Source organism: Antennarius striatus, chromosome 2 (assembly GCF_040054535.1).
Source record: "Antennarius striatus isolate MH-2024 chromosome 2, ASM4005453v1, whole genome shotgun sequence".
Lineage (NCBI taxonomy): Eukaryota > Metazoa > Chordata > Actinopteri > Lophiiformes > Antennariidae > Antennarius > Antennarius striatus.
In genome coordinates, this window is record NC_090777.1 from 7,427,247 (window position 1) to 7,442,899 (window position 15,653).

At 41.3% G+C, this 15,653-nt stretch overlaps 1 protein-coding gene across 6 annotated transcripts in view; it reads left to right on the forward strand.

Moving 5' to 3' along the window:
- Nucleotides 1–15,653, forward strand: part of tns2a (tensin 2a) — a 90,699-nt gene that overhangs the window by 51,119 nt on the left and 23,927 nt on the right. For 4 of the 6 annotated variants that reach the window (XM_068328695.1, XM_068328678.1, XM_068328704.1 and 1 more), the window contains exons 4-9: nt 3,231–3,269; nt 3,665–3,706; nt 7,323–7,372; nt 7,709–7,892; nt 9,105–9,155; nt 9,248–9,370. In XM_068328695.1, coding sequence (XP_068184796.1) covers nt 3,231–3,269; nt 3,665–3,706; nt 7,323–7,372; nt 7,709–7,892; nt 9,105–9,155; nt 9,248–9,370 — 489 coding nt within the window. Of the gene's footprint in view, nt 1–3,230; nt 3,270–3,664; nt 3,707–7,322; nt 7,373–7,708; nt 7,893–9,104; nt 9,156–9,247; nt 9,371–13,889; nt 14,745–15,200; nt 15,283–15,653 lie in introns of those variants that run through there. The other 2 variants (XM_068328686.1, XM_068328720.1) reach the window with 2 other exon arrangements.

Here is a 15,653-nt window from a genome sequence, read left to right on the forward strand (position 1 = left end):
GAAAAATAAGAGCCTGAAACAGGCTAGACTTCTTTAGTGAGTACTTCAGTACAGACTAGGTATAAAAAGAACCACAACACAGGATACAATTTGAGATTCATTTCCCTGTGGAGAAAGACCCAAACATTAATTCTGAGATTTGAGTCATACAGGCACATTGTCCAGTTAGTCATCAGATAGCTGATGATCAGCCTGAATCTGTTTCCTGAGACTTCTGTCAAACACGGCAAAGTCTCAGTTTTGCTCTTTATCTGTTTCTGGGCCTTCCTGTTGATGTCTTTAGTTACTTTCACGCAACAGGAGAAGAGCTCCAGCTTGATGCTAAGGAAAGAAACAAAGAAACAAACATCAACACAATCGGTACAACACACACACATAAACTTTGGTAATACACCCACGGGTTTGGGGCCTATGTAACTTCCCTTTTGTAGCTAATGAGGTATACACAAGCCCTTGCCCTTTTCCTGTATCCAAACAGTCCAAGGAGGACTATATAACAAGAATACTTGTGTGTGTGTGTGTGTGTGTGTGTGTGTGTGTGTGTGTGTGTGTGTGTGTCCGTTACATAAGCATGACTGTTAGCTCCCTGCATTTGGACTGCTTCCTGTTGTCAGTTTGTTGACCTGTAGATCCAAAACAGACATGGGAATTAGATGGGTCTCATTATCTGTGTGTGACTGTCCAACTGTTGTCTGTTTAGTTGATTATCTGTCTGCAACATTTGGAAAAAAAAGAATCTTTTTGTATTTTCTTTGCACTTGTAAGTAGTTTTACAGACAGTGTTTGTGCTCTACTCATCATTATGTGGTTCTGTGTACCCCCCAGTCTGGCCTCAGCTGGCTGCTCTGCTGTCTTATATTGGTTCATCTTAAATGTGCCGCAGAAGATGACACATTGAGATATGCTTTTAAAATGTCATCAGTATCAGAACATGAGAGGTTTATGTTATTTTTGATAAATAGCCCTAAATCCACCCTTCAATCTTCATAGACCTGTGTTGCTTTTATGGCAGAAAATGCCATTCAATGGCCTCGCTTTTGAGATAATGTTAGTTATGGCTACTTCAAGTAATAAAGTGAGCAGCAACAGCTGTAGTAATTTTTAGATTTGTCTGTGAATTATGACCACATTTTGTAAGTTTCTGCTTTGATCCATATACAATGGAAGTCTTTTTCTCCACACCCTATAAAAATCACAATTTTAAGTTGTGGAGTTATATACTGGTATGCTGTGGTCTAAGCTAAACTCTATAAGTAAATGGAAAGCTTTCAGTGAGGTCAGTTATCCATTATGTTTCTGTATGGTGTTAAATTCAAAATTATTCACTCAGTGCATGCTACTTTTCAGTTAGCAAGATAATATCAATGAGAATAGTCTAGAACAGGGGTATTCAATTAAAAACCACGGAGGTCCAGTTATTAAAATTTATTCTTAGTAAAAAGTCCGAACCCAAGTCCAGTTTGTGCCTTAAAGCTGGCCTCTATGTCCACATTTTCATTTATTATCAGTTTCCAATACAGGATACGTTTAATTGAGTGCACAGCTAGTAGCTCTTTTACCATAAATAAAAGTAGACCTAGACAAATAAATTCAAAGCCCTTATGTTAGATTGAAGAACACACACAAACCTCAGAACTAAAAATGAAGTGCAAACAGAGCTGAATAACCCTTTTTTCTTGTAAATTAAAGAAGTCCCAGCCTAAAAAACTGAAGGCCTACATTTCAAGTAAAAAAACATTAACATCTCCAGAAAGCCATTAATAAATAAAGAAGTGGCAGTTTCAGGGGAAAAATGCAGACAGAGCTTTCTTAAAGAGAGAAATGGACATGTGACTGGCCTGCCAGTCATTTAAATTTTGGTTGGAATGGACTCAGTGCTATTTAATAGGTGTTCATTGGTGAACCTAGAACAGTACTTGTTTTTTGATAATGTTCATGGTTGAAAAAGCTGACTCACAGTTGTAAGTTGATCCAAACACCGTCAAGGTGTGCAGTGATACTTGGGTTAGACCAGGGAACACAATCATACACAGTCTGTAGCAAGAAAGAAGCAGGGACAGTTGCCCCAAAATGCTCTCTGAATACAGCATTTCCTTGCAGATCAATGAGCTTAAGCTGTCGAGATCCTGCATGTGTCCACTTGAATGTCTGTGTCTCCTTCAAAAATATTTGTGAAGGAACCTGACACACCAAAAGCTGGGCATTATCAGTAACATCTGTAGACTTATACATGGTGCTCTCTGAATAGCCGCATCAAGCTATGCCAGAACATTATCCGTTAATATTTCTGATTTTGTGGTTGCTGTTGACGCTGACATCAGGATTTGTTTTAGTTTTTCCACACATCTCATCTTTAGTCTGTTTTACCTCAAATAATGTCTCAAAACTGCGTATAAGCACTTCTTCACAACTATCCCATCACTAGAAGATTTTTTATGTTGCCGAAAAATTCACGATCCCTCTACTGACCTTTCGTTTGCACGTTACTGAGTTGTAAACATATCCGTGATGAATAGATCTCTCATACTGGGCTTGCAAGCCAGGTTATTTTACCCTCAGTTCGGATTTCAGTGAATAACTGCTGGAAAGCGCTGTGCTTTGTTTCATAGTGGTGCTTCACGTTACCGCTTTTAATTAATGCCCCTTGTTTGGAGGATATGAGGCACAATGATTTTGAACTGCCAGACGGAAGAAGAAACGTCAATTTTTCAGTTCACTCATTGTTAACCAGAAAAGTGTGCTTACAGCGTATAGTAAACAAACGATCTGATTGGCTGAACTGAGTGGAGCTATTACTGTGTTAACTTAAGTGGCAGCGCCCGCCGTCTATGGCCGCGACCGTCAGAAAAAATTCTCCAAGACAATTTATTCTCGTGAATTTATCATGAAGTGGTGACAGGTCCAGACAGAACCAGATCCCTGTGGTGATGCCTGGTTTAGTAAATTGAGACTGACCATCTCCTTACTCCAGGTGATATTTAACTTACATTAACTCCAAAATGCGGTTTTTAGTGTTAAACAAATTTTTATGGTAGAACAGCCAGACTATGGTGGGTTTTGTGGATGTTTCTACGGTCCTTTCTGAAGAAGAGTTAGCTCTTAATCATCTCATATATCTGTCTTCTTCCTCCTGTCCTGAAGCAAAAAGGATGGATTTAATTCTCGTGTGTATGAGATCCAGTCTTGTATTCATATGTGTCTTGTATTCATATGTCTTGTATTCATTGCAGGTGAATGCTGCATGTGTTCCAGCTCCCTCCAATGATCTGGTAAGTCTGTTTCATACACCCATTTCTTTTCCTTAGAAGTGTTCGTTACGGACTAGTTTCCCGTCCTTGTCATGCCTTGCTTATGAGGCATGTCTTTCCCAAAAACCACCACATGGTTTCCTCCTGAATTATTGTGGTAGTCAGAACCCTCAGCCTAGTTTGGGCCCAGTTAATTCCGGGAGCACTGCAGGATTCCAAAGATTGATGTTGCTACAGGAAGTAGAAATGTTTATCCATTAGAGATTCTGTTTGTTTAATTAACTCCCCTTTCCTTCCTCTGAATTCCCTGCTTTCTCTACCCCTTCTTATTTTCTCCCTTCCTATCAATCTCCTGCCTTTTCCTCACATCTTCTCTCTCCTCTATTTTTCTATCATTGCATCTTCATTTCTTTCAGCAGCGTAGAGGGATAGCTCCTTCTCGTCACACCCAGCACTTGGTAAGCACACATCGTCTTCATCCTCATCCTATGCTTCTATTTTCACCTTCCCGTACTCATATTAATTATGAAATTTCAAACCTAGTTAGACAAACTGTTTCAGGCTTCAATGAATGTGATTTTGCATGTACTAAGCAAAACAAATCTAAAGCTTGTGACTCTTTAAGACTGTAATGTTTGTGACAAACCATACGAGGACAGGGTCTTGTAATTGGACATTTTCAGAGCTTTCATTTGTAATTAACCCATCAAATTTCATGTCTTTTGAGTCGAAGTGGAAATATGTCCTTATGGTGACTCTGGAGGAAAGGTTAAAGTTTCTTTTATGTCCAAAACGGGTATGAAGGACAGACTGGAAACCTGTCCTGGTGCTGAGCATATAACAGTAGGTTAGATTATGTCTGGACTGATAGAGGGATGGGGTCTGGCCCAATACACACCTTTAAGTATGTGTAAGGCCTTTCCCACAGCAGATAAATGTTTTCCTTGTCTGCCTGTAGTGCACCTCCTAGTGCCTTTTCAGAGTCAAATTTGTTGTTACGTGCAATGAACCTTTAAACTCTCTCTCTCTCTCTCTCTCTCTCTCTCTCTCTCTCTCTCTCTCTCTCTCTCTCTCTCTGTGTCTCTCTGTTTGTGTCTCTCTCTGTGTGTGTGTGTGTGTGTGTGTGTACTGTGTATTAGGGATGAGCGAGTAAACCACTATCTGCATCTGTTCAACCAACTAGATTATCTCTATCCGTATCTGCACTCGGAATGGGCGTGACTTAAACCGGAAGTGGGTGTGGTTTGACCGGAAATGGCTTAAATCGCGACATTATTTTAAGTCTAAAATTAATATGGATTGATCGCAAGTTGTTATATTTATTGATTATTTTAAAATTACTTACAGAACAGCCTCAAAATTGAGATTCAAATCAATGTTTTTGATCACAAAAGTAAGAGAACTATTTACAAAACAACTTTTTTATGGAACTGAGTCAGAACATGAATATTCTTAAGTCTATGAAAGACTATTTACTGAAGACCCTCAGAATTGAGATTCAACGTTTTTGATCACAATAGTAAAATAAATAGAATAAGTAAACACAAAGTGCATTTATGAAGTGCATGCAATAGTAAATTAGGAGAGGTGGCAGTAGTTTCTGACTGGGTTGTTCAACAGGATCTTAGATAGTGAGAAGATGCCTGAGGAATGGAGGAGAAGTGTGCTGGTGCCCACTTTTTAAGAACAAGGGAGATGTGCAGAATTGTGGCAACTACAGAGGAATAAAGCTGATGAGCCATACAATGAAGTTATGGGACAGAGTAATGGAAGCTGGACTAAGGGCAGAAGTGAACATTTGTGAGCAGCAGTATGGTTTCATGCCAAAAAAGAGTACTACAGATGCAGAATTTGCTTTCAGGATGTTGATAGATAAGTACAGAGAAGGCCAGAGGGAGCTGCATTGTGTTTTTGTAGACATGGACAAAGCTTATGACAGGGTGCCCAGAGAGAAACTGTGGTGTTGTATGAGGAAGTCTGGAGTGGCAGAGAAGTATGTTGGAGCGGTGCAGGACATGTATGAGGACTGTAAGACAGTGGGGAGGTGTGCTGTAGGTGTGACAGAGGAGTTCAAGGTGGAGGTGGGACTACATCAGGGATCAGCTCTGAGCCCCTTCTTGTTCGCTATGGTGATGGACAGGCTGACAGACGAGGTTAGACAGGAATCTCCATGGACTCTGATGTTTGCAGATGACATTGTGATCTGCAGTGAGAGCAGGTAACAGGTGGAGGAGAAGCTAGAGAGCTGGGGGTTTGTCCTGGAAAGGAGAGGAATGAAGGTTAGCCACAGTAAGACAGACCACATGTGCGTGAACGAGAGGGACCCAAGTGGAAGAGTGAGGTTACAGGGAGAAGAGATCAAGAAGGTGGAGGATTTGAAGTACTTAGGGTCAACAGTCCAGAGCAATGGAGAGTGTGGAAAAGAGGTGAAGAAGCGTGTACAAGCAGGATGGAACGGGTGGAGGAAAGTGTCAGGTGTGATGTGTGATAGAAGAGTTTCAGCTAAAATGAAAGGAAAGGTATACAAAACTGTGGCGTGACCAATGATGTTGTTTGGTCTAGAGACAGTGTCACTGAGGAAAAGACAGGAGACAGAGCTGGAGGTAGCAGAGACGAAGATGCTGAGGATCTCTGGGAGTGACCAGGAAGGATAGGATCAGGAATGAGTACATCAGAGGGACAGTACATGTTAGAGGTTTTGGAGACAAAGTCAGAGAGGCCAGACTGAGATGGTTTGGACATGTCCAGAGGACAGATAGTGAATATATTGGTAGAAGGATGCTGAGTTTTGAACTGTCAGGCAGGAGGCCTAGAGGAAGACCAAAGAGGAGGTTTATGGATGTGATGAGGGAGGACATGAAGGTAGTTGGTGTGAGAGAAGAGGATTCAAAGGACATATATTTTAAATTATATGTTTGGTTTATTTTAAATAGAATGTAAAATATTCACTTTGCAGTTTTTTTAAAATTTCAAAACATGCTTCAAAATTGCCTTTCCACACTTTCATGTCACCACCGTAACACAAATCGTTGTACCACGTGGATGGAGCCTGGTTTTAGCCACACATCTAAATTTCTGACCAGGAAGTGACTCACCATCCCTGTCCCCTATGACTGCATGGTTAGTCGTTATCTCTCATCATTTTTAAGTAAAGGTATTCCGAAGTTTGAAAAATCAGTATGTTACATTAATTATTATGTACAAGTCAGTATACTTTTTAGGGTTCAAATCAAAATGTTATGTTTTGTTTTGTGTACAACTGTTCATACATCTGTTGATAGGCATTTCCTTGTTAGCATGTTTGAGTTATGCAAGAAATTCCCTAAAAATGTCACAACTGTAACAATTTGTAACGTTACGGTTGTGACATAATGTTTACGGTAGTGACAACATGTAATGTTTCACATATTTAGGGCAATGCCTGATCATTGTTGTTACATTATAGTCACACATAGTAGTAGGAGTAGTATTAGTAGTAGTAATAATAATAATAATAATAAAGATATATTGATTTGAAAATCATTCTTAAGAATCCCAGAGTGCTAAGTAATGTATGATATGATAAAAACATGAATATAATGCTGATTTGTATTCGACATCATACAGCTAAGGCTGAGAGAAAGCAAGCAGCAATGACAAAAGAACAAAAAAGAATGGAGCAGAGAGGGTGAGAGAATGCAGAAAAAGATTGATTGCTGGAGATACCCCATCTGGGTTTTTCCTACTCTCCCTTCTGTAGGACATAACCTTTTTCGATTGTTTTTATTGCAATGTGTTACGGTAGTGACATGTTTCAGGAGCAGGAAAACATTTAAAAAAAAGGCAAGTTATTAATATATGAAATTTGACTGCGCCTTATTAGATATGTATCATAGAGACATGGCACAATATATGTATGAACAAGGTTTTTCGGAAAAAACTACTTTTGAAAATGTGTTTCCGTCTCTGAATTTTGCACAAATTCGATAGAATGGCCATTGTGTGTGTGTGTGTGTGTGTGTGTGTGTGTGTGCGCGCGCGCGCGCGCACGCGCGTGCGTGCATGTATAATTAATCATTTGTCTTTTTTCCATAGGGGTCTACCAAGTCCCTGATCTGCACCAAACAGAGAAATACCCTGCCAAGGTAAACAGCAACCATTTGTTAAAATACTTGCAATTGAGGAACCTGCTGTTCTGTCCCAAAAAGGGCAGCTCCACAAAGTGGCTTTTCAGAAGTGCTCCACTCTTTTCTTTAATTAGTGTCCTTTTTTTTCTTCCTTCCCATGTCGCTCTCACTAATCTCCCATTTTTTTCATTAACCCAGAAATTTCATATGATGGAACAGTTTGGCTTTTCACATACATTATCCAGTTTCTCTATGTCCTCCCTCCTCTATTTTCTTTACATACTTCATTCATCTAGCTATGAGTTTCACCAGCTTCCACATTTTCACACATAATCACCTTTTCTGTTCCTCCAGGAGCTTCAGTGTGGACCGTGTGATGGATCGAGTTATGGAGCACCACTACGACTTTGACCTGACTTACATCACAGAAAGAATCATCTCCGTTTTCTTTCCCCCAAAGTTGGATGAGCAGAGATATCGGATCAACTTGAAAGAGGTGGCTGCCATGCTCAAGTCCAAACATCAGGGCAAATTTCTGGTGAGACAAACAGAAAAGCAGTGCACTCATTTCTTGGTGTTGGCCTCGGTGTTTGGTGCAGCTGTGATTTAACATTTGAAGAGTCACTTTAGTTCAGGCAACAGAGAGAACACATGCTTAAAGGTATAGGAAACTCATTGAAAAGTAATGTATATTTTGTTTATCATCATAAAAAAATTAAAATAAAAAAAATTCCTGATGTCTGACATCATACCTGGTGTCAGGACATCATAAAATCTGCTCTGCAGCAGCACCGTCACGTGGGGTCAGGCATCATCGACGACACCCGTCGCTTCACCAGTCAGGGCTGCCATTACAGCACAATATGATCAATGAAGTGATACGTCTGATAAAATCGTAGTTACCTGTGAGATGAATGGATGTTCCAACACCATAGGAGTTAGACACAAAGATAAGAACCTATCTTTCTTCAAAATAGCTTCTGGAAAGATTTGAGAGCAATGGAAAGCAAGGATAAACAGAGTCAAAATTACCAAAGATCCAAGAATCTGCCATGAGCACTTCACCCCCAAGGATTTTGAAAGAGATTTGAAGATAAGATCATTTTTGGACAATCCATAGTATTTATTCTGGATTTCCAAGGTTTAATGGGTAATTAATTCATGTCTGGAGTTACTGGAGGTATTGCATAAATGTTTTTATGACCAGATTATGGCATCTCCTTGATTGGTATCATGTAGATGCTTGTACAGTTTGCAGTTATAATGCAGTTATAACATCGGGTGGTAATTATATGGGATAATTACACCCCCAGCTGGGTTCAGAGGCAACTCCTCTTCCGTATCTGATGAGGATGACAAGATTTGAGATGATTTCATGATAAAAAATGTGATAATGTTGGCTTGTTATGTTGTCGCTTGCTGTATACTTATACTTAGCGTTGATAAGGATTCACCCCGATGTCTACGATTGCGTCACTTCCGCGGTGAGGGAGTGAAGCAATCATAATTAATAATATATTTCTTTTGGCCAAGGTCCCCATTGATCATAAAAAATAATGATGCCACCAAAGCTTTTGTTTAATCATGTACTTCAAATAATACACCTGGTTCATGTTGACTTTCCTGGAGCAGGAAGCTATAAAAGACATAAAATGCCTCATATTAGCAGATTTTTTTCCTTCTGTCACACCTATATTAAGATAACTGAAAAGATAACTGGCCACAGTGATTCACTTCTTTTTTCTTTCAGCTCCTGAACCTCTCTGAGAGGCGCCATGATATCAGTCGACTAAACCCAAAAGTAGGATTTCTCCTTGCAGCAGTCATTATTAAGTAGTTTACAGCCTTCAGTTATATTACCTTGGAATATTTTTTCTGTATCTCAACAACCAGGTTCATGACTTTGGTTGGCCGGACCTCCATGCCCCACCACTGGATAAGATTTGTGCAATATGCAAGGCCATGGAGACGTGGCTGACCTCTGATCCCCAGCACGTGGTGGTTCTGCATTGCAAGGTCAGAGTTCACAGGGCCAATGAGGGATTTTTGGATGGGTGTTCCACTGTTTCCCAGGCTCTGGAACAAACACATGTATCATTGGGTGTTGTCAAGCCAGTTAGCATCATATATTGTGCTAGATATCTTCTAGCTCCTGGTTACAAGACTGATGGTATTGAGATGACAGGGATTGCACTGCAAACAAGACTCAGTTAAAAAAAAAAAAGATTTGTTTTATTTTGCCAGTTGTAAGCATCAGAAAATATAATGAAGTATAATATCTTTGAAGCATGTGTCGGAAGATGGATAACACCAATGCATATTGCTGGGCTTGCGCTAGCCATTCGCCACTTTGCCATAGGCAAAGTAAATTCCAGATTGGCTACAAGGTTTTTAGACTGTGTAGCCACAGTGGTGTTCTTATTTTTACGGAAAAAAGGCTTAAACCTTTTCGCTCGCTAGCGCCGGTACTTCCGCCAGCAAGCAACGATAGCGCCGCTACTACCACTAGCGAGCGGCGCTAGCGCCGCTATTTCCGCATACCGAAGCATGCCGACGGAAATAGCCGAAATGACCCGAACGCTCCCGATCATTAATAATGCACTTGGGTCATAACCTCCTCTTGTCCAATGAAAAACAAAAATATTGCTTTTTACAAGCTGAACCCGCGAATTGGTGTACGACAAGGCGAGGACGATCGATCAAAAGAATCCAGTATTTTATAGTAGAGTTTTTGTTAAAATCCTCATTAATAAACAAATGGTGAATACTGACAGACCGATCAGAAGGTAAATGAAAGATATTATCAATACTTGTTTGTAGTCTTAGACTTTTGATCCCAGGAATAACCAGTGATGCATGTAAATGTGTATTCACCTCGCTTGCTTTCATGCCTTTTTAAATTGAAATGAAAAATCATGTTATTGAATTTAAAAAAACAAAAAAACTATGGCATACCAATGGTGTTGGTGTCTTCTAGTCTAAGTAAAACTTACAAGTAAACATTGACTACTATTTTGTATGACTGTATCTTCACATAGTGAATGCAAGTTTTCAATTGTTGAATCTCACATTCATACCTGCATAAAGTAGGACAGAGGACAGTAGGACAAAGATAGTTAAGCTTGAACTGTTGACTTTAGTGTATTTTTGTAGGTAAACTGAACAGAACATTTTGCCCTCAGATTGCAGGGGTGGGTGTCCCCCCCACTCCCCCCACGACAAGCGTCAGTCATGTGCGCAGGTACTGTGCTTAGCCTTAGAGTGGCAGAAGAACTATTCACATTCTCTACAGAAAAGAGGCTATAAAAGCACAGTTCTATATATAACAACATGTATGAGAAAGATTTTTTTTGTTTTGTTTTTAAACTCTTTAAACTACATGACTTATAGCTAGTTAACTGTGGGATGAATTTAATTCAAAGTTTAAAAAGAAAAGTTTAAAACAGAATAAAATGGAAGTATGGAAATTAGGGCTGTCACTTTAACGCATTAATTAGATTAATTAATTACGCTGAAAATTAACGCGCTATAAAAATTAATGCAATTAATCGCGAGTGGCAAGTCAATACGCAAGTGTTTTAAATTTGGCCCATTGAGGGACCTGTAGGCTGCAGTGACACGTCGATTCCCACCTGCGCCACTTGTCAAAAGCAAGGTGACTGACAACAGAGATGAACGTGACACAGGAGAGCGAGGCAAGCCCACTCGGACCTTTGGACGGAAAGTTTATTTATAAAAAGAACAAAGACAGGACTATCAACAAAAACGCAGTGATTCTGCGCTGCCAATCTGCGCGGTAGACGCCTCCGTCAGTCTGCCCTAGGGCAGCTGTGGCTACACACTTAGCTTACCATCACCAAGTATGAATGAGGAGTGAATAAATAATGGATCCGATGTAAAGCGTCTTTGATAGAGAGCGCTATATAAATCCCCTTTTAATGGAAAAGCCTGTTGGCATCTTGCAATTGATGTTGCCTTAGTTAGAAGCGTTATACTATTCATTTTTAATTGCTGTATTGAGTCAGCTTTAGTATTCATTTTGATTGAGTGTGCTTATGTGCCTATTTGAGACTCAGCCTTATTTTACATCTGAATTTTATTTATTTTATTCAACTGTATTTGTATTGCATTTTTGAAAAAATGCACCTGGCCTAATTGGTTTGCTGATGTGCTTGGCCTTTTTTCTTCTGAATCAAGCAATAGAAATGTGGATTTCAAATCTTCTCTTCTTGGTGTATTCAATTGATTAGTCATGCACTACAATTTTGTAATGTCCTAGAATTCAAATTCTTTATTGGGGGCCTTAAGCAGGTATGAGATTAAAATGCGATTAATTAGATTAATTAATTACAAATCCTGTAATTAATTAGATGAATTTTTTAATCGCCTCTTCTTCTTTTCCTTTTGGCTTTTCCCTTCATGGGTCGCCACAGCAAATCAGTTGCCTCCATCTAACCCTTCTTTTGCATCCTCTTCTCTCACACCAGCTACCTTCATGTCCTCTTTCACTACATCCATAAACCTCCTCTTTGGTCTTCCTCTAGGCCTCCTGCCTGGCAGTTCAAAACTCAGCATCCTTCTACCACTATATTCACCATCTGTCCTCTGGACATGTCCATACCATCTCAGTCTGGCCTCTCTGACTTTATCCCCAAAACCTCTAACATGTGCTGCCCCTATTATGTAGTCATTCCTGATCCTATCTTTCCTGGTCACTCCCAAAGAGAACCTCAGCATCTTCATCTCTGCTACCTCCAGGTCTGTCTCCTGTTTTCCTCAGTGACACTGTCTCTAGACCAAACAACATCGCTGGTCTCACTACAGTTTTGTACACCTTTTTTTTCATTTTAGCTGAAACTCTTCAATCACACATCCCACCTGACACTTTTCTCCACCCGTTCCATCCTGCCTGTACACGCTTCTTCATCTGTCCTTCACCTTCACCTCTCCATTGCTCTGGACTGTTGACCCTAAGTACTTCAAATCCTCCACCTTCTTGATCTCTTCTCCCTGTAACCTCACTCTTCCACTTGGGTCCCTCTCGTTCACGCACATGTGGTCTGTCTTACTGTGGCTAACCTTCATTCCTCTCCTTTCCAGGACAAACCCCCAGCTCTCTAGCTTCTCCTCCACCTGTTACCTGCTCTCACTGCAGATCACAATGTCATCTGCAAACATCATAGTCCATGGAGATTCCTATCTAACCTCGTCTGTCAGCCTGTCCATCACCATAACGAACAAGAAGGGGCTCAGAGCTGATCCCTGATGTAGTCCCACCTCCACCTTGAACTCCTCTGTCACACCTACGGCACACCTCACCATTGTCTTACAGTCCTCATACATGTCCTGCACCGCTCTAACACACTTCTCTGCCACTCCAGACTTCCTCATACCACAGTTCCTCCCTGGCACCCTGTCATAAGCTTTGTCCATGTCTACAAAAACACAATGCAGCTCCCTCTGGCCTTCTCTGTACTTATCTATCAACATCCTGAAAGCAAATTCTGCATCTGTAGTACTCTTTTTTGGCATGAAACCATACTCACAAATAGTCTAGCTTCCACTACTCTTTCCCATAACTTCATTATATGGCTCATCAACTTTATTCCTCTGTAGTTGCCACAATTCTGCACATCTCCCTTGTTCTTAAAAATGGGCACCAGCACACTTCTCCTCCATTCCTCAGGCATCTTCTCATTATCTAAGATCCTGTTGAACAACCCAGTCAGAAACTCTACTACCACCTCTCCTAGGCACTTCCAAACCCCTACTGGTATGTCATCATGACCGACTGTCTTTCCACTCTTCATCCTCTTCAATGCCCTCCTTACTTCATCCTGTCTGATCTTTGCTACTTCCTGGTCCACAACAGTCACCTCTTCTAGTCTTTGTTCTCTCTCATTTTCCACATTCATCAACTCTTCAAAGTACTCTTTCCATCTTCCCATCACACTACTGGCACCTGTCAATAGACTTCCATCCCTATCCTTAATCACCCTAACCTGCTGCACGTCCTTCCCATCTCTGTCTCTCTGTCTTGCCAGCCAGTATAGATCAGTCTCTCCCTCCTTACTGTCCAACCTAGCATACAAGTCATCATAAGCCGCTGGTTTGGCCTTTCCTACCTCTACCTTCACGGTACGCTGCATCTCCCTGTACTCCTGTCTACTCTCCTCAGTCCTCTGAGTGTCCCACTTCTTCTTAACTAACCTTTTTCTCTGTATACACTCCTGTGCCGCCTCATTCCACCACCAAGTCTCCTTATCTACTTTCCTTCCAGATGACACACCAAGTAGTCTCCTACCTGTCTCCCTGATCACATTAGCTGTTGTTGTCCAGTCATCTGGCAGCACCTCCTGACCACCCAGAGCCTGTCTTAACACCTTCCTTAAAGTCATGCAAAACTCTTCCCTTTTCAGCTTCCACCATTTTTTCCTCTTCAGTATCACCACTCACCTAACCATTGACTGGGGTCCTGCTGCCTCTCTTTCTTGGTGTCATCTTACTGTTCCACCCCTCATCCGCCCAGCCGCCGTGGACCTTCCTCTGTGGACCTGCACCTCCGAGCCCACCAGTATCACCCCCATATCTCCATGTGCTGTGGACCTTATCCTCCAAGCCCACCAGTACCACCCCTCAACTATCCATCGGCTGGGGTCCTGCTTCCTTTCTTCCTCCGTGCCACCATACAGTCATCCACACAGCTGTAATTGTGCCTTGACTTTAGCAACCTTAACCATATTGATACTGTCTCTATCTGGCCTATCTGTCACTCTCTCTCTGTCTCTCTCTCTCTCTGATGCTGTTCTTATCTTCCTTTGATTTCTTTTCCACCCAACCGGTCGAGGCGGATGGCCGCCCAAAAGAGTCTGGGTCCTGCCCGGAGTTTCTTCCTCATTGAGGGAGTTTTTCCCCGCCACTGTCGCTTATGCTTGCTCTGGAGGGTTCAGTTGGGTTTCTCTGTCTGTTAAAGCGCTTTGAAATGTCTGCTGTCATGATTAAGCGCTATATAAATAAAACTTGATTGATTGATTCATCTTCCTCACCACCAGAGTCATCCTACACACCACCATCCTATGCTGTTTGGCTACACTCTTGCCTACCACTACTTTGCAGTCACTGATCTCCTTCAGGTTACACTGTCTACTCAAGATGTAGTCTACCTGTGTGCTCCTACCTCCACTCTTATAGGTCACCCTATGTTCCTGCCTCTTCTGGAAGAAAGTATTCACTATAGCCATTTCCATCCTTTTTGCAAAGTCAACTACCATCTGTCCTTCTGCCTTCCTCTCCTGGATACCAAACCTGCCCCTCACCTCCTCATCACCTCTGTTACCTGCACCAACATGTCCATTGAAGTCTGCACCAATGCTACCTCTCTCCCTTCTAGGTATGCTCTGCATCACTTCATCAAAGTCCAGCCAGAATTTGTCCTTCTCCTCCAGCTCACATCCTACCTGTGGAGCATACCCACTAACAACATTGAACATCACACCCTCTATTTCTAGCTTCAGACTCATTACTCTATCTGACACTCTTTTTACCTCCAGGACATTCCTAACTAACTCCTCCTTCAAGATAACACCTATTCCATTTCTTTTCCTATCTACACCATGTTAGAACAACTTGAACCCTGCTCCTAAACTTCTAGCCTTGCTACCTTTCCACCTGGTCTCCTGTACACACAGTATGTCTACCTTCTTCCTCTGCATCATGTCAACCAACTCTTTACCTTTTCCTGTCATAGTTCCAACATTCAACGTCCCTACTCTCAGTCCTATACTTTTGGCGTTCCTCTTCTCTCTCTTCTTACGGGCACACTTTCCTCCTCTCCTTTGACCAACAGTAGTCCAATTTCCAACGGCGCCCTGTAGGTCAACAGCGCCGATGGCGGTCGTTGTTAACCCGGGCCTCGACCGATCTGGCATGTAAGTCATAGGTTTAGTTTCTCATGTTTGATTTGGCAAAAGTTTTACGCCAGATGCCAGTCCTGACGCAACCCACTATATTTATCCGGGCTTGGGACCGGCACAATAAGACACTGGCTTGTGTCCTCTTGCGGCTACATTCGCCTGACAGCACTAATTAAAATGTATCATTAAATAAACTTACTTGGACAGTTATCTCTCAAATCAATATATCTAATATAAAATAATTATATTTTTTTATTAGAAATAGAAATCGAATTATGTTAAAAAATGACTTGACTGAAACCAAAAAAGCTTATAAAAAAGTAAAGTGTCATATTACGAATTTGTGTCTGGAATTGTGTATGAAATGTGTCAGGAAGTTTGGATCA